The following is a 26,328-nucleotide window of genomic DNA, read 5'->3' on the forward strand; positions in this document are numbered from 1 at the left end:
TTTTTTGAATAAATTGAAAAAAATATTAAAATTAAAATAACTTGGAACATAAAAAGATATATTGAAATTGAAATTCTACAACTTAGAACACAAAAAAAATACATTGAAATTGAAATCCTACTTCTAAATAACTTAAAACATATAAAAAAAAAGTATATTGAAATTGAAATCCTACTTCTAAATAACTTAAATTATTACTAAATATCATTTTAATTTAGGGGATAAGTGGTAATCCATGACGGGATAAAATCTCGTTCTTCCATATTTTGTAGACGGGTTTCTCCCATTCTTGTAATTCATCCAAGGGTTGACGTAGGATCTTCATGTCCGATTCTCTTTGCTGCGTTTGTGCCAAAATTGAAGAGTTTTCCATGTCCTTCTTCAGATACTCTTCCTCTGTTTCATATTTTGCCATTCTTTGTGTTTGTGCGTTTTCAAGAAGTTCGATGAGTTTATCCAATTTTTCATCTGATTTATGCGATGCTTTAGCCTCACGAGCCCTTTTCTTTGCTTGATCTCTCCCTTCACTTCTAACGTCATCTGTTTGTTCAAAATAACGCCTTCTCTTTGATATGTCCGAGGTTTTAGAATTATGAGTAGATGAAGAGCTACCAAACCTTGCCATATTTTGAAATTCTTCATCCAAATTATCAACTTCATTTTCTTCAGTAGCTTGAGTATGTTGACTAGGTTGAGTAGAAGTACCGACTCCATCATCATTATTCACCGCTGGATTGTAATCTGGTTGATAAGTCTTCAGGATCTGAAAAATCGATTCGTGCGTCCATTGTTTTTTAGTCGTTGCTACATAATTCTCTCTTCCACGACGATACTGAGGAAAAAATGAAAAGAAAAATTTAGAGAAAGAAAGAAAGATATCAAGATGGAAGAAAGAAAACATTAATTTTTTTTTGAGGTACTTACATAATTCTCCTCGGTCATCCCCGTAGGTCTACTTCGGAAGTAGGGTATAATATATGAAATATATTTTTTCACTTCGGCTCTCAATGTGTTACACTTAATGCCTTTCTATCTCTTTCGACACCATTATGAGCTTTTCTTTTATTGTATTCTTCCATTATCTTTCCCCAAAATATTGCACCTTTTTGATCTTTTCCATGAATCGGATCGTTGCTTGCTATGACCCAACCATAAATTAGTGCCTCTTCTTCTATTGTACTAAAGTGTGTCATAGTTTTGTATGAAAAAAATTATGTGAAGAAGAAGAAGAAGAAGAATATCGATGAAGAAGATAATCAATTTATTTTGGTGTGAGGGATGAAGGAAAAGTAGTCCTCAATTTATAGGGAAGCCTGAAAATATAGCTGTTGAGGTTTCAAACGGATACAAAATCTGAGTCGTTGAGAATGCAACGGTCACCTTGATCGGATGGCTGAGACTTGTTAGCGCCGTTCGGTTCGGCGTTGGAACGTCGTTTGGTTCGGCGTTTCCTCAAACGGCTACATTTTCACCTCAAACTCAGACCATTTCCTATCTCTATATAAACCTATCACATAAAACTCAAAATCCCCACCCCAATTGTCAATTCTCCTATCACATAATTCTCAATTCAAAAATCAAGCATGGCCGCATTTTCCATCGACGAAGACAATGACTTAGTTAGAAGTTATTGCAAAGTTAACAACACTCAATTAACAACCAACTCTTTTTGGGAACAAGTTGTTGAAGAATTTGTGAGAACCAATGGTAATGCTAATGGAAGATGCAAAAAAGTGTTGCAATGTCGGTTATCAAGCATAAAGCGTTATTGCAAGCTTTTTGTCATTTCATTAAGGGCATCAAATGGTAATCGTGAGGATGCTAGGACTTTATATGAAACGGATCATGGAATGTCGTTCATTCGTAACACCGCTTTGGAGATACTTGGTTATGAAGCATATGCATGAAGAAGTATTATGAAGAAGTATGCATATGAAGTTCTAGTTAAATATGTAATGTAATTGTAAACGTACTTAAGTGATAAAAAGAGTATTATGTAGTATTACAAGAACTAATTAAAATGTCTACTTATTAATGAAAGCGTGTTTGATTAAAATAAAGGAGTATTATGGTTACTCTCCATTCTCATAAAATGCACTATCTCCTTGAGGGTCATATTGATCTTCATCGGTGTCCACGTCGGTTGTACCCTCATGAACTTCTGGCAAGGCATCATCAATATGCATGTTTGGAATATCACCATCTCTCAGACCTTCTCCGTGTCGGTTCCATATGTGTGTACTGAGTTCCAAGCGAAGTTGTTCCCAAATCGCAGGGTTGTACAATATATGAGGAGGTAGCCTTACGTTTCCTTGAATTGACGGTTGAGGTTCATCTCCCGTGATCCTCCCCCAATCCGCATTGCGATATTCCAGCTCAACACACATGTTGTGCATTATCAAGCACCCCCTCATAATTGCCTTCATGTCAGATTTTTTATAATAACGACAAGGTTTCAATATAATGCCAAACTTACCTTTTAAACCACCAAATGCACGTTCTATGTCCTTCCTTTTAGCTTCTTGATATTGATTGAAAAGACCTTCTCTAATGTTTGAGGCGGGTTTGTATCCTTGCACGATGCAACCATACATGGGATATGCACCATCTCCTAGGTAGTACCCCTGGTCGTAATTATTTTCATTGATTTGATAATGACAAGGAGGTGCTACACCAAGAAGTTGTCTATCTAACAAACCCGAAGCATGCAATACATTAAGATCATTGTTATGCCCACCCAACCCAAAATAGGAATGCCAGATCCATCTATCATATGTAGCTACCGCCTGCAAAACAATGGAGGGATATGGCTTATAGGCGCTGTGGGAACCTTCTTGATCCATTGGACATGCTCTCCATGCCCAGTGAAAATAATCGACACTACCAAGCATACCAGGAAATCCCCGAGCTTCATTTTCTGCTAAAATGATTTCCGTATCTTGAGCGGTAGGTTGATGCATGTATCGACCATTATAAATCCAAATAATTGCATCCATAAACTTCATAGCATAATGGTAGATAGTGGTGGCTCCCATTTGTTTGTAATCATCTAAGGAATCCGGTGCAATGCCTTTGGAAAAATGTTTCATGACGACAACCATTTTCATATATGGAGAATGACCAGGAATATCGCAAGCATCCGTTTGTTGGCGAAAATCATGGTCAAATTCACAAACTTGCTCTAAAATTCTCAGAAAAAGTGGACAAGGCAAAGCAAACCGACCTTTGAATTTCTTTGGCCCATACGTACAATTGAAGTTAAAGTACTGATGCATCATACGAGCATCCGCATCTACACGTTTTCTTTGCACCCTCTGACGTGTCTTGACTTCATTCGGGACGGGTTGACGTATTCCATGCCTCCTCTGCGTCTCCAAAAGTGTAGCCACTGCTACAACATTCGTCTCAATATCATCTTCATCATCCCGACGACTTTTCAAAATTCTTCTCAAAGCTCCCCGCATAATGTACCTAACACAACGAAAACATAATGTATAACAGTCCATACAAAAAATATCACTTAAAAATTATAACACTCCATAGAAACACAAATAACACTCCATAAAATCATAACACTCCATAGAAACACAAATAACACTCCATAAAATCTTAACACTCCATAGAAACACAAATAACACTCCATATGGTTTCATAAACACTACAACAAGTAATCTAATTCAGGTCAAGGAAATTATAGGATTGTTGTGGAGCAAACTGAGTATCATAAACAATATTAGGCTCGCTTTCCGTCAACAACACAGTAAATTCATTTCCTCCTTGTTGATATTGTGATGTAGTAGCTCCATCTTCGATCCTAGGAGTGTAAAATTCTTGACCTGTAGCCCATTCATATGAACCACCTAATGTGAGGTCTTGTGATGTATTAGCTCCATGTGGATTGTTTGGAGGCTGGGATTGGACAGATGGTACTGAAGACGATGTGGATCTGACAGATGAGGAACATGAAGTTGTAGCCCTTTTATATGATTCGTCCCGTGCGACTTGACAAGCTCCAAGCTGGAATGAAAATGAGTTTTCCATAAACCTAATGCAATCATCCTACAAGTATATAAATCATAGAATTTTAATTAAATATTCAAGAAACTTAAAATAAAAATGAGTACAAAATGTAAATGTACTTACCATTGTCAAATTCATATCTCTAAAGTTAAACGGACAAGGAACCCTTGGAACTGGTACTAGATGTTCTATGCCGGCTTCATCAGTAAATGGTAAACTCCAATCTATCTCTGGCAGTTGTGATGGGGGCTCATTCTCTGTGCCATAGGTATATGTCTGTGACATCATGTTAGGAGGAGGATGACTAGGAAACAAACTGCGAGGAATAACTGAGCTACCAACTGCTATCTCATCGACATTCTGTGCATGGTATGAATCAGTGTCACAAGCTCCAACACTCTTCTTGATCCACCAAGTGTTATATTGATCCTCAGTGACTGTATAATTGTCGTTGACCTCTACTACAATATCTCTGTCTTCAATTGCTTCCAAATTTTGAGGATTTGCCGGGACTACAATCTCACCTGTAATCTTCCTTTGGAATCTCTCCCCCAAGTAACAACTAACTCTTGTGCCACTTTCAAAGTGAAAAAACAGAATTCTCTTTCTGGATACTTCTAGTGCATACTCATATTGGTCTCCCACAGCATACCGACTCTCTTCCCATGGTTGCCAAATACATGTTTCCCTTGTTCTAGTATCAATCTGTATTCTTGCGCTTTTCACTGAGCGTTTCATGGTATCCTTTTGGCCTCCTTTATGTCCTCTCTTCCTTGATACAATCCTTTCCTTCTTTAAGAGACTAATCTTTGGGAAAACATCAAAATGTCCTTGAGGTGACTGACAAAGGAAGGGTTGCATGTTGCGAAAGTAGTAATAGTACCAATACTCAAGTACCACAACCATGCCAACTAAATTCGTACCCTTGGTTGACCAATGGTCGAGATATTTATAGGTATTACCTAATGAAGCTAGACCCAAATCATACTCCCCAACTTTATCTAAATCAGCCAATAACAGAACCCAACTTTTATCTGCTTTTCCAGTAGAATGCGCTAGAAGAAAATGACCAAAACACCACATAAAGAATGCTCATGTCAATGTCACTGCACATTCAATATTATTCTGGCCTTCTCTACTTTCAATGTATTTTTTTAAGAAAATTAAGGAAAATGTATTAGTCTTAGAGTCCCATGGACCATAAGTTTTGATATCCGAATAACACAAATCATCCAAAGCAGGATATGTTAGATCACTACCCAACTGCGGCATAACTACTGGTCGTTTACTAGGGTCACCAGTGAGAATTCCCGTTAACATGTACCAATCTAAAGGAAGGAGGCCAATTTCAAACTCCCAAAAATGAAAGCTCCTAGTACTTTTCCACCATCTCTCAGCTATGGATTCAACTAAGCCTCTATCCCCATTGGAAAAATCAAACTCAAAAACAGAGGAAAAGCCACAATTATCACAAAATCGTTGTGCTACCGGATTATCTTGCACTACAATTTTATAATACTTTTCAACATCTTTCAAACTACCTCTAAAGCTCACACTGCGAGAGTCTTTCATAATATCTTGACATACATATCTATCACAATTCTTTGACGAAACTCTATCCAACCGGTCTAGCAATTCATCCATACTCGTACTACAATCAATAACAAAGATGGAAAAAAAATATCATTATCATTCATTTTCATCCATACAAACTAAATTATCACATTACAAATTCATCCATACAAACTAAATCATCATTATCATTCATTTTAATCATACAAATTATCGTTATCATTCGTAATCATATAAATTTACCTACAAACAAACTAATCATACAAATTAATTCATTTTTATCACAAAAAAAAACCATTTTTTGTTCATCACACATAATCAAATTAAATCCCCAAAAATGAAAATCATCACAAATAATCAATTTAAATCATACACATATCATCTACATCATCTAAATACCAAGTATCAATCATCAATTTGAATGAAATCGTATCAAAAATCAAAAACCCTAAACATTCAACCTAAAACTTAAATTTCTTACCTCAGATGATTTCATGGATGGAATCGCGCCAAACCACCTTCAATCGATCACAAATCCAATGAAGCACAAACCCACTGAAGGAATTTGTAAAACAACTTCTAGAACTCAAGATCTCTGAGAAACAATTTTGGTAGAGAAAATGAACATTTTTGAGAAGAACTGTAAATGGAGGAAAGGTCGAGTTTCGCTAATGTATCGAGTCTCTTCAACGCCGAACAGAGCGGCGCGTCAACTTAGCTGACTATGGTCAAACGTCGCTTGGTTCGGGGTTCCCAAAACGCTCTACTGTTCGGCGTTTAACGCCGAATTGTTAGGCATCCCGCTGCTAGATTGGCCATCCCATAGGGGTTAGGAGGTTGCCCTATCTGACGTGGATGGCCAATCTAGCAGCTAAATATCTAGACCATAGGACTAAGCCTGAGGACTGTTCCAAATTGTCACTTTCACAAGGCCACATGGCCCACATATGATACTACATATGTTCTAAAGGAGTAAAGTGTGTGCTCAATATTACTCCCTATGTCCTAAAATTTATGTCCTCTATTATATTTTCGTCTGTCCTAAAATACTGACTAACTTCTGTTTATAGTCATATTTTTTTAGTCAAACTCTCAAATATATCCTTCAATTTTTATAATTATAAATTTATTTTTAAATATAACCAATCAAAAATCTTGAATGATATATTCCTCAATAAGAAACAAATCTACTAAATCAATCCATAAATATTTTTATTTTTATCTTCTATTTAAACGTCTTAAATGATATCTTCCTCAATAGGAAATAAAATTACTAAACCAATCCACAATTTTTATTTTTATCTTCTATTTAAACATTTCTATAAATAATAAAATTACCAAATATGTATTTTTCTTAAATGCTCCATATACTCCTTTTAGTTTTAGTAATAACATAGTTGTTGAGATTATTAGTCCCAGATTGTCTGGGCATCTAAAATCCTGCGGTTTATAATCCTAAGGTCCTCTCCACTCATTGCTAATTGGTTTTGAGTTGGATGCCCGTATTATAACAATAGCATTTAATAGGGATAGTTCTGTACACTCCTCTGGTCTTCTTAATATCTTGACTTAGTTAAAACGGACCAATAATTTAGAACGGAGGGAGTATTATTTTTTCAAAGGAGTGTGCTCAATATTCGTCGGAGGATGTTCAACCTTTCTGATCGAAACAAAATATTCGTCCGAAGAAAAAAAGAAGCATTTTCCCTTTGAGGACTGTTCCAAAATCCAAATTGTCACTTTGACAAGGCCACATGGCCCACATATGTTGATACTACGTATGTTCTTAATTGTGTGCTCAACGTAATCAATGTTTGTCGCAGAAGCAATGGAGAAAGATAATCAGAGAATGTTTGTCGCACAAGTAAAGGAGAAAGATGCTCAAAAGATCATTTAGATCTCAAGGCAAGTATTTTATACCGGTCACACCCATCGAAGGCCCTCAATGGTATTAGATTTGAAATGTTAGTCTTCATCTACCTTTCAGATCACAGTTGGGACTATATAGCGGATACCCTTCCACACACCTTATTGCACCTCCACCTCCCTGATATCTAGCGCTCTTTCTCTGATCTACTTACGATAACACCATGTCTGCTGCTACAGAATCAAGTGAAATGATAGAGATTAAAGCGCTGCTAAAAATGCTTGTTGAATCTCAAGCTAAACAAGCTGAGTCTCAGGCTAGACTTGCAGAAACACAAGCTGACACTCAACAGCATATCATAGAGATATTAGAAAGCACTATCAGTGCTGGTCATAAACAACAAGGTATACAACTATACATAATTAATTTATTATTCGTTATTTACATAGTTTTATCTCATAAATTTTTACTGTTCATAGTTCATACATTGGCAACTGCCCCATTATATTTTTTGTACTGATCAAAATCGTCAAGTGCCTTGATAACAGAAGGAGATACTGTCAACAATGAAACTGATAAAGAAGAGATCACACAGGCACATGCTGATGCTGATGATAAAGAAGAAGCCGATGATGATGATGATGATGATGATAAAGAAGACGATGGTGGTAAGCTCCTATGCATGTATGGCTCACTCAATATGGCCTACATTTTAGATTAATTCGTGATTTCTTATTATTTATATATATATATATATTAATTTTGCATGTTGATCCTACAACTACAAAGGTGTGGTGGCAAATTATGTTCCTGGCAAGCACGATATACTATACGAAGCAATATCGGAAAATGATTGGGGAAAGGCCACCGAATATCTTAAGCACAATCCTGAAGCGATTAACGAAGGGATCACATATGACTCAAGTACAGCATTGCAATTGGCAATCGATTTGGGGATAGGGACACCAATTATAGAAGAAATTGTGAAACTCATGAAACCAAAAATGCTTGAATGTAAAAATACTGAAAATGGGAACACCGCACTTCATCTTGCTGCCTGGCGTGGAAACACTAAAGTTGCTGTGATGTTAGTAAATACAAACTCTAAGCTGCCTCAGATACGTAGTTACTCTGGGAAGACACCGCTCGAGTCTTCTCTTGGACGTTTTACAGTTGGGCAGAAGGAGATAGTTGAGTATCTTTACTCTGTAACAAGAGACGAAGAGCCTAGCCCATTTGTGGGTAACGAGGGTGCTACCTTATTATGCAGGGCAATTTTTGCTAATTTCTACAGTGGGTGACAAAAACTAGTATTATTATCATTATCATTATTTTTTATGTGAGTGAAGCTAACATAAATATAGGCAATATATAGTTTGTGGCATCTAGGGTTGTATTGCCTTAACCAAATGTAAGCGGACACCAGTGAATATATATATATCTATTGTATTGGCATCATCAATATTATTGATCACTCTAAATGTTTCATTTGCAGATCTAGCGTTATGTCTTGTCAATCGGTTTCCAGAATTGGTTATGGTGGAATCATCCGCATATGGTATGTGTGGATTGGAGTTGTTGGTACGGAGGCCGTTTGCCTTCAGAAGTGGAGCTAAGATGACATGGTGGCAGGACCGCATTTATTCAGGTACACTCTAGTATACTGTCATTATGGGGGGCTAATAGTTGGACGTAGGAAATTGGAGTAACTAGTTTTTGTTAATTAAAATTGTAAATCCAAATATTTGATATGTTGCTCCAGTAATTCAAGTGGACATAAATACTTCATATGGGCAACCAATTACTTGTCAGTCCTCGTTGGAATCCAAAAGAGATGAAGACAACCGTCTAGAAGTCAAAGACACTGAAATAGACGAAGAGAACCCTCTAGAGTTCGTCGAAAGAGATAAAGAAAACCGTCCTAAAATCACCAAAGCAGAGGAAAGCTTACAAGTTTCCTCAAATAGTGATAAAGGAATCTTACTGCCTTGCTTAACACGAGGTACGCATTTTTTTCTTAGTTGAATACCTCATCCAGTGTCTTGTATAGGGTCTTGATAATCAAGTATCAAAGTTTTCATTTTAACGGCAGTTTGGTTTGATTTTTATTTCACTGCCTTTTATCAAAAAATTGTACAAGAAGAAGTTGATGCACGTACAAGCAACAGCATTACTTAAACAAATTTTATTGGAAATTGATATTGCGAATGATTCTCTTGAAATTAGATCGTTTTTCAATAATAATTCCAATATCATTAAGGTAGCTATTAAGCATGGACTCGTAGAATTTGTGGTGGGTCTTTTGTGGCATTTCAGTTACCTAAGTTTTAATAGATTGCCGCATAAAAGGATGATAGAAATGGCAATTGAAGAACGTAACGAAATGATACTGGATCTCACATGTGATTGCGCCGAAAGGCATGGAAATAAAAATAATCTGGTTTCTAGAACAGATTCTGATAACAACACCATCTTGCATTATGCTGCCAAGCAGGCGCCTCCTGCTCAACTCAATATGATCTCAGGAGTAGCTCTTCAGATGCAACGAGAACTTCAGTGGTTTCAGGTAATAATGTTTATGAAAATAGAATGCTACAGTGTTAACCGAAAAGTCATTGCTATTAGGTTCTCCTTTACCTCATGAACAATTTTACTTCATTCAGGGGGTGGAAGGTATGATGTCGGAATGTGATAGGTGGCAGAGGAATAAGAATGGAGATACTGCTCAGTTTATATTTCAAGTGGAACACAAGGATTTGCTAAAGAAAGGAGAGGATTGGATGAAAGATACCTCTGGGTCGTGCATGATAGTAGCTGCTCTAATTGCAACGGTGGCATTTGCAGCTGCATTTACTGTTCCCGGAGGTAATATCAGTGATACTAATAGCACTAAGAATGGCACCCCAGTTTTCTTAGGACAACCTTCTTTTACCGTGTTCGTCGTAGCAGATGCTTTAGCCCTCTTTGCTTCAATCACCTCAGCACTAATGTTTTTAGCTATATATACTTCGCGATATGCAGAAATAGATTTTCTCAGTTCTCTACCACAAAAGTTGATCATAGGTCTTTCAGCCCTTTTTATATCAATGGCCGCGATATTGGTAGCTTTTGGTGCATCACTATACATCGTGGTTGGAGACAGATTTGCACAAGCAACAATTCCAATAGCACTCTTTAGTTGTTGTCCTATGGTTTTATTCGCTTGGTTGCAGTTACCATTATTTTACGAAATGGTACGATCTACATACTGGGTCAGCGTCCTTCGAAAACATAGATATATCTCAACATAGAGAGAGTATATGAAGAAAGAGAAATGTAACTGAAAGAATATTTTGTTAATCACTGTTGTTTGTTGGGCCGATCGAGTAAAGCGAGGGTGGACTTATATATGGTGACTTTGTATCAATGTGAAATATGATTTAGTTTTTTCCAATTTGACACAAAAAGATTGGATTTGGTTCAATGATGAAAGGACGACGTTGCCCTTTGGAATCAATTTTTTTTACACTTTCGTAAATAAACCGAAGAGGAAGGGCATACAGGTATTAGACATTTTTCATAAATAAACCAAAGAAGAACGGCAAATAAGTATTAGACATTTTTGTAAATAAATCAAAGATGAATGGCAAATATGTATAAAAGTCAAATTGTATTATAATTCCTTATTATCATATTTTTTTAAGGGGTATAATTGGCAAGCAAACTTGAATATAACATATCTAAAAATCCGTGCCTTGGATTATACAAATTTTATTTCGTTGGAAAGATTTTAAAAAGATCTACACAATCAGTACAAATAACAATATCAAATTTAAAGTTTTTAAGAAAAATTCGGAGGTGTTTATCATTTTAGGCACAATTTTCAAAAATTGATTTCATAACCATTATGCAAACCACAACAAAGGATCCATAACACATTATGTAGCCATATTTTGGTTTATGGATCAAGTAATTTTCCAATGAAACTAATAAAACGTTATACTTCCATAACACATTATGTAGCCATCGAATCGGAGACAAATTGTATTTGTGTGCTTCTTCTTGCTTGATTGATCATCCCTGCTTGCCATTCGATTAATCTGTTCTGCATCTTTTCTTGAATATTAATGAAATATTTTGATTTGTTTCTCCGCATAAACAGATTTATTCCTAAGTATTTCACTTTGTGAATACCAATATTCTGCGGAGCACATGTCACGATCTTAGTGGATGCATACAAGATAACTGCGTAGCCCTCGCTATCCAGAGAAGCCTAAGTAGCAGAGGATACCTTCGCAGATCTACTTTATCACATCCCAAGAAGGGATACCTCGACGGTCAGGATGGAAAAAGTAAAGCCTAGTCTAGGAAGGGGCAGATGGCGAAGGGACAGAGTTAGATGACACATCTAATCAACATTAAATGCACAAATCTCTTATCTACACGCATAATCGAAACACGTGGAGAGAGATGATGTGGCGGTACCTAATTGACGGAGGCTGGAGGTGAACGAAGGTACAACCTGTACTAAGGTTGGGAAGTTCCCGAAGGAACATGGGTCGGCTGAGGTGGCATAGTGCGATTGGAGAAAGCACGCGGTGAACGAAGGTACCATTGTTACGAAAGGTATATCAGCAATCGATGGACCCAGAGGCAACAAAGATATACCTGGAGAAGAAGGGGCTATAAATACCAAGCCTTATACCAACAAACTAAGGGCATTCGATATCTAGGAGAGAAGATCTAGTCTTAAGCTTATACCTCTTTAATGTTTAGAATTTAAGTATTTACTTCAACTTGAGTTCTCTCTATTACTTTAGGAAGCATTTAAGATCTTTGTAACCACCACAACTTATACAAAACAATCACTCATTACCCCGTGGACGTAGACGAAAGTCGAACCACGTAATCTCTTATGTCTCATGATAACTTAGAAGCTTTTACATTATATTTTTGTTCTTCGTTATTATTATGATCTTAGATATATTTTATTTCTTAGCATTATCGGTTCAACAGAGGTATCATAACTACTTAGTATCTGATTCTCTGAACTGTATACATTACGTAGACTACGGGAAAACCAGTAGTCACACTCTTCAAGTGGGTCACCTTCATTCCAAGCATACTGCAAATATCTTCCTCGGCTGCATCACTCGATCTTTTGCTGAAATTAACACTTGATTTATTAAGATTGACCATCTGACCAGAAACTTCACATAATTTCCGAATTATATGTTTTAGATTACTTAGAGAATTGTCCTTAGCTGTGGAGAACAATATGCAGTCATCTGCAAAGAATAAATGGGATATTGGGGGACCATTTGTAGCAGGATAGATGGGCATTATGTCTTTATTTTGAACAAATGACTGTAACATTCTACTAAATCCTTCCATGTAGATGATAAATAAGTATGGAGATAAGCTGTCACCTTGCCAAAGACCCGTTGAAAGATATATTATTTCAATTAGAGAGCCATTATAGAGATGGTTGTAGTAGATATACATTGATTCACCAGCTGACACCATTTATTTGAGAATCCCAACCTTGTTAGAACATTGATAACGGATTTCCACTTCATTCTGTAAATGCTTTTGACATACCCAATTTGACAGCTACAACCCCATAGAAGGCTTTTGTATACTTCATATACTGTATGACTTCATGAGAAATAATAATGTTATCCATTATATTCTTTCAGGTACATAAGTTGTTTGCCATGGGGATATGATCTTGTGAAGTATGGGTTTCAGTCTATTAGTCAAGATTATATTTTTGAGATGATTTTATATGATATATTGCAGAGACTTATTGGCCTGAAGTCGGAAGGTGTTTGAATGCAGTTATAATATGGAATGAGAGTTTGAAAAGTATGATTCAGTTCTTCGAGAAGTTTACCATTCTTGAAGAATTCTTGCACCTTCTTGATTATATCCTCACCAACTATCTCTCAATTTTGGTAGTAGAATCCTTCCTGAAATGCAGTTATAATCTGGACCTGGAGCTACCCAAGATTTTATTTGACATAGATTCTCTTTTATCTCTTTATCAGTAGGTATTTCAACTAGCCTTTGGTTCTCATCTTCAGTAATGCAAAGAGTAATTAGGTTCATGACTTCTGGATCTTCAACTGGGTTTGAAGTTGTGGCAATTTCTTGAAAATTATCTCTTAACATCTTTGAAATATCTTTTCCTGTGCTCCTCCAATCTCCATTTTTATCCTTCAGGGAGTGAATTTGGTTGCACCTTCTTCTGTAATTGGCTTGATCATGGAACACCTTTGAGTTATTGTCTTGATATCTGATGGCTTTATCTCTGGATTGTTAGTAAGTTGTTTTGTTCTTTACTTTATATAGATTCTTGAGCTTATTCTGATGTCTTTGGTACTCATTCATGTCCGCTGGTTGCTACTCCATTAGGTTTTGTATCTAAGCTTGAAGTTTCTTTATTTGCTTGTATATATCATCATATTCATTCAATCTCTATCTCTTTAGCCCTTGTTTGGTTTCTCTCAACATGTTTGTGAATTTGAAAGTTGCAATACCTATCTCCTTACAGTTCAAGCTCCTTTTGATTTATTCCTTACAAGTGCTATTTCATAACCAGTGCTCATAGAATTGTTAAGGATTATTTAGGTTCTCATTCTGAGGATTGGTGTTTAAGAGAATTTGTGCATGATCTGAACCTGAAGGTATGAGATTTTTGAGAATAGCATCAGGAAATAGTTGCATCCAGGATGGCAAGCAGACTACTCTATACAACCTTGTTCTGACTTGGTTTAATTAATTTCTATGATTATACCATGTGATTATGGACACCCTGTATATGGAATATCCATTTGACCCAATGAAGCAACAATATTTATGAAAATTGGGTGTGATTTATTGAGTAGCTCTGTCTTTCATAACTGTGAAGGGTGGAGTTAAGGTCTCCTATGATAACCCATGGAAGATTTATATTTTTCTTCATGTCATTTATAAAACCCCATTGTTCCTGTCTATCATGATCATAAGAAGAACTATATAGACAATTTAGAAACCATTCAGTATTAGAAGCACTATTTTTCATGACCAAGTTTATCATATATGTAGAAGAGTGAATGAACTCTAACTCCAACCCATCTTTCCATAGTAAAGCTAAACCTCTCACCATACTTCTATCTTCATTGTAGCAAACATTAGAATATCTCTTCTTTTCTTTTTTTTGCATAAAATAAGCTTTTTTCATTGTTTGTTTCGTTTCGAAGATGAAGATGATATCATGGTTGTAGTTGAAAATACAATTCTTAAGTTGGTTTCTAGATAATTTGTTACCTAGTCCTTGTATATTCCAAGCCGGGATTTTCATTTTGCAATTAAAATGGGAATGAAAAGAATTGGGAATGCTATCAAAGATCAAACTAAAAAACTTTAAATGAGAAGAGAGAAAATTTGTTATGCATTCGACTCTTGGTAGTTGATAATGTGTTTTTCCAGTCTCTAGTTTCTTGCATATTCATCTGATAAGTATCATCCATTTGCTGATGACTTGAATCTCCTTTATCCAAACCAGTATGCATCTGGTTTGAGTTCACTCTAGAGATTTAATTGTCCCTAGTTCTCTTAAATATTCTTATAATACCTCCCCTGCGGCTTTGACCTTCATCTCTAACAAAATTTGCATATAAACTTTCATCATCTTGAATGTTCTCTTGTAAATAGAGTTGCAGTAATGTCCATCCTCAGGTCTGACAAAGAGAACCGTATTTTTCTTTCTACTCTTGCTATTATTTTCCGGAGAAATTATAGTTGGAACTTCATTAAAATTATAGAACTCATCTCTAATCATGCTATAAATAATCTTGTCTAAGAACCTGGACAACTTCTTGGATAGGTCTCTTACATCTTTTGCAATCATCATCATCATGATCAATAATAAAGCAAGGACAAAGATGATGTGATTGTTTCTGATAATAAAATGGTATTCGTTGAGTAGAATCAGCTACATTTTGGCTTAAGACCCTTCTTTTAAGTGGCTTCTTAATCTCCAACTCTATGAGAGCACTAAAATCATTTGAATCCACTAGATTATCATCTCCAGGGTCAAGCTCTAAGACCTTTCCCAATATTTGTCCCATCTCTTTAATTACTTGAACATTAAGAAAATCTAGTGGAAGTTCTTTAAATATGACCCATAACTGTAGCTTGTCAAACTTGAGATCATGATAATTTTGAGTAGGATTCCATGGTTTAATGATCCACAGAAAGCCATCCAAGCACCAAGGGGCTTCAGATAAAACCCACTTCCACTCCTCATTTGTTTAAAATTTAACAGTGAATAAGTTATTCGCTTACTTTCTCAGCTCAAAGTTTCCTACTTTATTTCCGCAAAGAAGTTCGGCATGTTTTTCTGCAGAACCTCTGCTCACGTTGATGTGAGTGATGATTTTCACAATGATGTTACTCCCGTATCTCTGTAAGAATATATCAGGTTTGATTTGAGCAACATTGGTGACTTCTCTAATATCCTCAGAGGAGTCAATTGAAGCGGAATCAAATTGATGGGTGAGATGATTGATATCTTCTGAGGACATTGAAATTTTTGAATTGATTTGTTTGAGACGATTGAGGAAGAGGATGGTGATACACAAGAACCAAATTTAAACTGAATATATAGTGCAATTTCGTTTCCTTTTCTTTCCACATGTCTGAATTGGATTAAAACGTGTTGGGACTGTCGTAGCGGTATAAACAAGTAATCAAGCAACAAGAAATGGTACATGCAACTCTACTTAGAGCATTGTTTAACAGATGTAACAGAGTCTTAGAAGTTTCCATAGAATCGAGAAAACTCTCTTGAACTGGGACAAACATCTTAAACAACAATACCGAGGTCTTAAACAAGATAAGAAAATTCAAATGGAATCAGAACCTGTGAGACATATCAAAACTATTGAGAAAAGTGAGAAACTTTTAATGGGAAGAGAACAAAAAGGATTCTTATTGAAAAGAAGAAATGAAAGCAGAAAAAAAAAAAATAGGGAAAAAACAATGGAATTTGTATACTCAAATCTCTTGGAGTTGGACCAGTTGGTTGTGTAGAGTTGTGATGTACTGAATTCTTTATTTTGGTGTATTAACAAAAAAAAAGTAATATATTTTCTTTTTTGTCTTCGAATTAGTTTTTGATTATCGGCAAGATAAGTACTCATGTTATGAAAATCAAGATGATCTGGGGACCGTGAAAATAAGAACATAGAAAGAGAAAATAATAGAAGAAGAGATAAAAATTGTATTATAGGAAGATTTTGTATTTAAACGGAAAATATATTTATTAAAAATAAAATAACAAACCTGGTATTTGACCGCAGATTCCTCAATTATGATGGTCGCAATGTGCACCCCGGTTTTAGAGGAGTACACAAATTTGAACTCTTCATCTTCTCTGTTAATACTCTTATTGTCTTCATCCCCACCGTCATCACCAAATTTACCTGATCGATACTCAAGACCCAACAAAATCCAGCAACATAGATTAATTTCATCGTTGATTTCAATTTTTCAACTAAAATTTGGTATATCTCTGCATGCAATATACACTTCCTCTATTATTTTCTTCTTCTTTTATTCTCTTTCTTTCCCGATGATATTATCGCTTCTTTGACATATCTTATTCTACTTTCTTTCCTGGTATGTAATTTTACAATCTTTTTCTTTTTTCTTTTCATATTTTACAAAAACAAATTAATAAAATCTAATTTAATTTTTTAAAATAAAATTGTTTTGGTTACTATCAACACGGTCAATGATGGTCCTGGAACCCAAACTTTAGTTTGCAACTTTCTAGGACCCAAATGCAATAGTGGTCACAAAGTTGGGAACCAATGTGAAAATATCCCTTTATATAAATCCATATTTAATTGATATTTTTGTCAGTATAATTAACAAAGTGGGAGATTGTTAAATCATTGGTCGGTCAAACTCACAAATTTTAATTTGGTATGTCAAGCTTGTCAAATTTAGCTGATCACAACAATATCCTGATTTTTAATTTACTAAGGTTAGTCTCGGACTAGGAATAAAGCATGGTAATTTAGTATTAGATATCACCAATTGACTTGGAAGTTTAAAGACTGAAGAACAACATAGACATCTACGAGCACTTCATCAACAAATTTGTTTGAAGATTGAGTATCATGTTTACTCATATTATTTATAATTCTATATACTGAGACAATGTCGTATGACTTTAGTATTATGATGAATATTGCAAATAAAAACTCTCAAGTTCAAGGTAAATGCTTGATAAGTCACGACTTATAAGATCAAACAATAGAGAACTTATCACATAATAGGTTCAGAGCAATTTATTGTTTAACATATCTAATTGCATATAATGTTCATATGAGTCATCAAGTTATTTTCTACATACACAAATTGATTTGGTCACTACACTAACTTGAAGTTATAAATAATAATATTTGATGAATCAAACTCTTATTAACTCGTGCACAAAAACTGATTTGGTTAGTTCCCTAATTGGTTGTGAAAATGCATGGGATACCAAATACACCCAACTGTTTCGTTCAGCAACCTGTATAGAAAAATTTAATACAATTGCAAGTAGGCCAACTTAATGATCCATGGCAATAAGTATATAGGGTTAATATCTCAACCTCTACTCAATCAGTATGTATACAGAAACAAGGTCATGTGAACCTGATTGTTAAGTAGAGTACTTGGACGATCTCAAAAATCAATATCCAAGATCAATCTAGTCGTATCCAAATAATTCAATCGGAATTATGCCAAGCGATTAAACTTGTTATCTATCTTTTAAGATAAGAATTATGCAAGAAATTAGTCTCGTAACAGATTACAAATAAGTGGACGTATCTATTTAGATTGAATACGTAAAAAATTGTGTAAATCCAATTATAAAGATACACAATATAATGCGGAAAATGAAAGACACAAGACACCAGAAATTTTGTTAAAGTGTAAACCGCAATAGAAGAATCCTTGGACCTCGTCCATATTGAACACCACACTGTATATATTAAGCCGCTACAGACTCTAGCCTAATATCAGACTTAGGACTGGAATATAGTTGAGACCAAGTCCACCCTCCAAGCGATTAAGTTGCAGTCGCGCTCCTTACGTCTCTTGAACCTCGCAAGGTCATACGTAACAGATTCCCTTGGCTGACGTCTTTTACAGCCTAAGAGTTGCTTCAGCCGAAGTGAATTTGATACCAATCTGCCTCTAACAGATAAGCCTATTTTATTCCCGTTTAGATCAAAGATCAAGGTGTGGAAATCTATTTCCAATAGACAAGCTAGAAAACTTCACAAATCCGGAAATTACGACTCCTGAAGAGAGGTTTAGATTCTTAAATACCTCTCAAGAAAAATCATCAAAAGATCAACTAAGTTCAGTCTTTAGATATCTATCTTGAGGAATCACAAAGTCTGAGACGAAGAGAACTTTGTGATTACTATCTATCTTTCCTGAAAGATATTAAGAAAACCTCAATAACGGAAAGCAAGATCAGAATACACGAAGTATCAAGGTAAAAATAGTCGGACATGGCTTCACGAATCCCAAAGAGAAATCTTTTTAGTCGTAGACCTAAAAGGTCAGTAGAGGCGACTCTGGAATCAACTAGGACACTAAATGTCAGGGATTTATTTTCCTGGTTGACAGAGATGTTATATTTATAGTTTTCAAAGACAATGGTTAGCTTACAATTCAAGCTAAGATAACTTGATAATCAAGCAAACAAAATAGGTCTTCAAACTACAAAAAAAAAGACTATACACATAGGTTCGGTTACTGAACCGTGTATAATGACTGTTTGGTTTGGCAACTTAGCCAAAAAAACTAAAAGTTATTTGATATTCATTTAAACACCTAAGAAATTAATAATATTTCAGACACATAAGTGTTTAAGTGATCAACGAAGCCTTAAAAGTGTTTAAGAGAGTTCAAGGATGCTAAACATATTAAAATAATAAGTCTTTAAGCATCTGCTAAACATTGTTGGGACAGTTGGTACAACGGTTCGCCAACCGTAGGGATTGTTCACGAGTCAGGGTGCTACGGTTCGTGAATCAGGTTTTCCAACCCTACTAGATTACCAAACACAGTTGACCTCAGTTCGTGAACTAGGTTATCCAACTGTTACCCAATTTATCCAACTTATAAAATAAGTTCACCACGATTCGCCAACCGGGTTTCGTGAATTGTACCCAACTGAACTTGCGGTTTGCGAACAGGTTCGCCAACCTTTCTGTAATTCTAATATCAGATATCTATAGTTTGCGAACTAGTTCGCCAACCTCCCTTGAGTAGAAATTTCAGTAAGTTTATATTTCTCTCTTATGATGTTTGAAACATTCCCAAGTGATATAATCATTTGCATGGGAAATTTTCAATTGATCTACAATTTAATTCATAGAACTAATATTGCTAAGGAACTTTGAACATCCAATCGCTAAATCATATTTCGAGATTTTTCACAAGACAAGCTTGACTCGAAACATCTTCTTTGTTAATCTACTATAAGTCATACGACATAGTCTCAATAGATAGAATGATGGTATAGTGAGTAAAATAGAATGGTTTAGTCTTCACATACTTGATAAAGAAGTTCTTCAAATGTATTCATCGATCTTCAGTGTTCAAGGGTGATCTCTTATACTCAACTACAATTCTAACTTATCCGAAACTTGACTCAATAGACTAGAAATCAAGATATAGTTATGATCATCTAACATTGATAACAAGCTTGGGATAACAAAACTTATGGGTTCAACCAAGCAATGCTCTACCATGTTGATTTTGAGATGTTCTTGGATACCTTTGAATCCTCAAGTACATAAACTGATTTGGTCAGTATGGGGACTGGTTAATTTGGAGAGGCTTTTGGACACTTTTTGTAACTTGAGTAGTACATGGCGAACTTATGGATATGAAAAGTTTTCAGAACACCGAGACGACTATTTGTTCATAAATTATTTTGGACAGTTCCTGACCTTATTTAATCTTTGAGAGTGCACATAGCTTATGTCGACTTATAAGCGGTGCGCATCTTTCTATGTAATTCAAGGAAACCTTCTCACATGCTATCATGATTAATTTATATTGAGAAATTAATCTTACTTGATATCCAAGTAATTAGTAAACATGGAAACTATTTCACGAGATCAACATTGGTTGTAAGCTACCTATCCTTGTTCATCATAATAACTAAAGAACACTCGGCAAACTAGAATCTCAATTATGGCACCTCTATGTCCTAGTTGAGGCTAGAGTTGTCCTCTAAAGACCTATATTTCTTCGTGAAACTATATTAGGTTATGACTTTTGGAGTTTTCATTGAGGGATTGATGAAGCCCGATCAAACTATCTTTCACCTGATAGTTCTTGATATCCACAATTTTATCTTGATCATCGTAATTCTAGTCTATTCTAAACATTTGTCTCTTCTTATGTACGATCATTCAAGAATTATCTACCAAGGAACAAGATTGATATAAATTGATCTTGTGAGGTAGAATCAATTAGGAATCTCTATAACCTTTTGAAGAAAATAAGCTATCTAATTAATTGTTGAGGTTTGCTTGATATCTTATTTTACCTTGAAGATCCCGCATAAGAAAACAAGTTTCTATTACCTTGACTGTATATCTTTCTGAAGGAAACCAATGGGTTATTTGTTAGAGGCAGAATAGTTAAAGGTATTCATTTTGGCTTAGATGTCAAAGACGCCATCTAGGAAAATCAATTGCGTAGGATCACGTTGGATCCAGAGATGCAAGTAGAACGACTGAAGCTGAATTGCTCAGGGGATCGATTCGGTTTCAACTATATTTTAGTCTGATGTCTGATAGTAGGCTAGTGTTTTAGCGACCTAATATAGTGCGTTGTTCACACCAGGCTAGGTCCTGGGGGTAAACTGCACATTGAAGTTTTCTTCGTTAAAAAAATTTCTGGTGTCTTTTGTTATTTTTTTCAGCATTATATTGCTTATTTTATATTAAATAAAAAAACCACAAGTAGTATGTTAAACAACCTAGACAGTTTTTAATCTCAAACTACAAGACTCTCACGAGCCTCTTATCCATTCTCATTAGATCATGGGAGGGGAAGGGGGTGGAATAGAAAAACTCATATCGGCTTTAAGGCTAATTAGGTCGGACTGATGACTTCCACTACATCAAGCCTCTTGTTATTTCATGTCTAGAAATATAGATCATAAAATTTATTCTTGTTGGAATTCGGTTCATGTTCATTTTGGATATATACAAGGTTGACTTTTGGATCGTCCAAGTAACTCATTTACAAGTCCGATACAAGGATACTTACAGAATACTGGTTATAACAAGTTTGTCCATAAAATTTTCAAATAAAATAATTAATGGTGTATTCGGTATCCTCTCCTTTTTAACATATCTACCCACTTCAAGCTTTGGGCACTTGCTGCTTTTTAAAATTTACCAAGAGGCTTTATGTACACGATTAAGCTTTGTGTATCCTTACAAGCTTAATCGTGTCCATATCCTGAGAATATGGTAGATATCTCGGTTTAAGGTAAAATGACATCCAAGGTATTATTCGTTTTGTCACTTCCACTCTCTTAGGTTGTGACGGCGTATCCAGATGGTTCTACGTGGGGACGATATTCTCTGCCCACACAGTGTAAAATCTTATTATCACTAGCAAAAAATCACCTGAAACATATTTTCTCTACAAAACATGAGTTAATGTTTCCAGTAGAAATTAACATTTAATCCCATTATTCCTGGGCTTTGGACACTCTACTCCTCCCTTCCCAAGCCCAGTACACGGTAGTGCAAAATTCCCCGCATTAACAGTTTAGTCCAAACTTTGGACGAGTTAGTCCAAATTTCAGCCGATCCAAAAAAAACCATCATTTTACCTTACCTTAATTTCCCTTCTCGTCTTTACAATGTTTTTTAGATCTCAGAATTTTTTTTGGAGAGAGAGAGATAAACAAGGAGGCGATTTGGAGTTGTTGTTCTTCCACAGAGATTCGTTCTTCGGGTTAGTGCTCTAATCCTTTCATTTTATGTTATTTGATTGATTTCCTCTTTACTTCTTCTTCGATTTTCTAGATCTGAATAAACTGTAATTATTATCGAACAATTATTAAATCATCAAAAATAGGGCGATATGGATGTGGATGATGACAATTATTATCAAACAACAACACCAATTTTATCTTCTTGGGGTCCTGATGATATTCGGGATAAAAAAAAATACATACCCTTTTTGTAAGTATTACTATTTCATATCTTTAATTTGTGTATGTATGGTGTTTGTTCATGGTTCTGTTTGATTGATTTGTGTATATGAAATCACATGTGAATTAAATATGATGACAACACCACTTTTTATCAGTTTGCATGGTCAATTATATATGAGGATAATAACATTTCTTTTATCAGGTGAATGGTCCATACGGCTTTGTTGGTGTTAACACTGAAAACTATATTCATGAATGAATAGAAATTAATAATAAGAATTCAGCTCAGTTAGAATGTGTGGCACTACTTTGTTTCATTTTCATCATGTCTAGGTGTATTTTGTCCTCACCTAATATGCTCCTGACACATGTCCATGCTCCTTACACATTGCTAAGAATGGATTACTCCCCCTAGCAACAAGTTACCATGAGATTTTGACCCTAGAGGGTTGCCCAGATTACAATCACTTATGATTATAATTTGTAATTTTGACAATTTATCATTCGTAGTGCAAATTATTTATCATCTTCCATTTTTGTATGTTGGTGTATTACTGATAATGGTGGTGGTACTTTTTAATAGGAAAAACTATTGCATGTTTGAATGGTGATATTCAAGGACCGGGGCTTGCCGCTGGATGGGTTAGTAAGTAGTCTCTTGACCCTCATTTCAGAATGATACAAGTGTAGGGATTTTCTTTGCCTTATGTAAAAGGAACACATAAAAAGAAATGATAAACTTTATTTATATAGTATCTGTACTTTATTGTACATTGTTTTTCCCTATCAAAGATTTGTTGAAACAGTAAAATAATGAGAAAAGAACATGGCAGAAAGATTTTTTTTCCCTATCAAAGATTTATTGAAACAGTAAAATAATGAGAAAAGAACATGGCAGAAAGAATAATGTTCTGTGAAGGGATTTTAAAATGTACTCGTTTGTATAGATACAAATAGATAGGATATGGGACAAGAACTGCATACTTGAGATATAGTGGTTGATTATCATTTCATTTTTCAGTTTGCACTTCTGTTTGAGAACCTGAATGTCTCCAGTACATTTATAAAAAAAAAACTAAACTAACATAATGTCAGTTCATGCAAAGTGTCCAATCACTTTATTACATAATTGAGAAACTGTCGTGCACGACTATTTTTTGAAATTTTTATGTTGTATATTAGGAGACGGTTTAAAAGATAACACCTATTATCTAAACAAACATAACAACCTTAAAGAGACAACTAGTCCAAGTTTTTATCTGGCTCTCTACAATCTACAGATACAGTAAACACTTGCCTTAGTAGCTTGTGCTCATTTTATACATTTTATTTTTGAGTTATTAATGTGTATTAGATTGTCCACATGTTAATTATTATGGTGTACATAGTTGTACACGTGTTATTCTTTTTGAAGTTTTGCATAGCTTTGCAATTTAATTGTTTTTTATTTATATGTTTTTCTTCAAAGCAACTAAATGATGTCTAATATTTTAATTTTCAGGTTGAAGATCATGAGGATCGATCATATCTAAGAGACGCATCGAAGCTGAAGAATCTTCTTTTTTGTGTGGATTTCTGTTTAGGTGATTTTTTTGCATCATTTAACATAGGTTAATTTGAGAGTCACTCGTAGTTTGAATAGTTCATACTTTCTTTTTGAGAAGTCTATAAATAAATAGAAAAGTTATTTTAAATGATCGATGTGCAAAATCTATTTTATGCTCAGTGTTATTTTTCTCGTTACCCTTGTTTTTCTACTTTATTTGTCTTATATTTTCTTTCATCCCATCTTGGTGTGTCATGATTTCTTACATTTTCTTTTTATAGGTAACAATATCGGCAGTAACAAAACGAGTTGCATCTCACGATAACAAAGTTGGCGAGGTAAATTATTCACATGTAGCCTCTCTAACCAATTATTCCTTTCGTTGTAAAATCTGTGAAGATAATCTGTAAAAACCTTTATGTGCATTGCTTTTATTGTACCGGTGTACTTATATGTGCACCGATTATACGCAGTGTACTTTTAAATAACACCAGTTCGTGCACTTTGTTTCAACATTGATTATGAACCTGAAACTATCAAATTAGTATTTGTATTTAGACTTGTCTATACACAATAGACGTAGATTTCTTCCTGACTTGAGGAATCATTACAATGATCCATATCGGTCTCTACGAGATCTAAACCCGATGAGGAGAACCACATATGGTATGCATTGAGTCAGGTGATGGGGAGAACCACATATAGTATGGATTGAGTCCTTGACTCGAAGATTTTTTTTCTTGTTTTTGTAGTAATATGTAAGACATTTAGAAAGCTACAACAAAGATAGAAGATTCGAGTTGAATGGTTGAGGTGCTATAGTTGTTTGCAGCAGTAGGGTTATGAGTGGTTGATATGAAGGAGATGATACAAAACTTCTATATGTGAGAATTAATTTTCATTTAATCTATTTTTTTATTGATACAAAGAGTTTAAGAAATTTTTCCCATTCAATTATAGTTGGTTGCGCGATATAATCCACGGAATAATAATAATTCTTTTTTCGTAAAATTCTTATTCGTAAGAATCCTTTCGAAAAACCTCACATAGATTTCTAAATTCTAGATTAACTTTATCAGTATCTTCTAACTGTGAAATTTTATAATATTTTATATTTCGTTTCACATAAGTTCATTTTGAGAGAAATGAAGAGTTTTTACCCATTTATTCTGTACATGTATGGTCGATAGTTTACAATCGACCTGTCGATCGTAAATTTTTACATAATTGTACACATGTTCATTTTTAATGTGCACATGTACACATGTTCATTCTTAATGTGTACATAATTGTACACATGTTGATTTTAAGTCGCTCTGCCTGACACTGAAGTCAGTTCATACCTCTTGGTCAGAGCTGGCGAGGTCTGTGCATATACATATGATCTTCTATATAATATCTTCTCTTAACTTGCATTTCATTTTAATGTTTGTTTCTTATGTGGTTGTTGGTGAAAGGTTATCGTTTTTTTTTTCAAGATGTGGTTTCTTATGTTTTATTGATTTTTCTTGGATGCAGGTTAACTGCTAAACCATCCTATGGAAATCCTGCCATTATTCAGCAAGAGCTTGGCGTGATTGATATTTTTGTCAGTCTGTGCAGACTAGAGTGGCAGTCTTGCTATCATGAATGTTGGATTTTTTATGTATTTTTGTCGATGTGTCCATAGTTGTACACTAGTGTGAATTAAAAAAAATTTAAAAGTGAAAATTATATACTCATATGGGTACTCTTTTTATAGATCTCGAAAAGAGCTTTTCGAATATATAAAGTTTGTAAATTTTGGATGAGCGGTTCGAAAGTTAAATTGTTTTTTAAATATTTATATATTATTTAAAATTGATGATGTCATCATGAGTCATTTTGAACTAAAATACAAATATTTGTACTAATTGTAAATATTAAGGGTTATTAGTGTATTTTTCATATATTTGGACTAATTTGTACCTAGTTGACTCGAGCTGGACTAAACCGCATACTGAAATGTTTCCTGATAGAAAAATTTATCAATAATTTTCTACATTTATAGAGATGGACTGTATGCAGAAAATAGTTGATGTCACCGGTTCTAGTTAATAGTCAAGAACCATTAACCTC

General features: G+C 34.8%; 2 protein-coding genes and 1 long non-coding RNA gene across 3 annotated transcripts; 2 read left to right on the forward strand and 1 right to left on the reverse strand.

Moving 5' to 3' along the window:
* Nucleotides 1-214: 214 nt before the first annotated feature.
* LOC113296586 lies at nucleotides 215-1,193 on the reverse strand. Its single transcript, XM_026544889.1, has 2 exons — nucleotides 1,017-1,193; nucleotides 215-832 (listed from the first exon to the last, which is right to left on the reverse strand). Exons 1-2 carry the CDS (start codon nucleotides 1,191-1,193, stop codon nucleotides 215-217), a joined length of 795 nt encoding a protein of 264 aa, XP_026400674.1.
* A 6,402-nt stretch (nucleotides 1,194-7,595) lies between these two features.
* Nucleotides 7,596-10,258, forward strand: LOC113300385. Its single transcript, XM_026549604.1, has 7 exons — nucleotides 7,596-7,863; nucleotides 8,008-8,127; nucleotides 8,249-8,752; nucleotides 8,955-9,107; nucleotides 9,222-9,461; nucleotides 9,954-10,025; nucleotides 10,123-10,258. Exons 1-7 carry the CDS (start codon nucleotides 7,683-7,685, stop codon nucleotides 10,149-10,151), a joined length of 1,299 nt encoding a protein of 432 aa, XP_026405389.1. The 5' UTR covers nucleotides 7,596-7,682; the 3' UTR covers nucleotides 10,152-10,258.
* Nucleotides 10,259-22,405: 12,147 nt separating this feature from the next.
* LOC113293795 lies at nucleotides 22,406-26,093 on the forward strand. The gene is made up of 6 exons (XR_003332576.1): nucleotides 22,406-22,483; nucleotides 22,607-22,713; nucleotides 23,269-23,331; nucleotides 24,187-24,268; nucleotides 24,513-24,569; nucleotides 25,750-26,093. It is a non-coding gene; the product is annotated as an uncharacterized LOC113293795 (long non-coding RNA).
* The last annotated feature ends 235 nt before the right edge of the window (nucleotides 26,094-26,328 follow it).

This window comes from Papaver somniferum, chromosome 7 (assembly GCF_003573695.1).
Source record: "Papaver somniferum cultivar HN1 chromosome 7, ASM357369v1, whole genome shotgun sequence".
Lineage (NCBI taxonomy): Eukaryota > Viridiplantae > Streptophyta > Magnoliopsida > Ranunculales > Papaveraceae > Papaver > Papaver somniferum.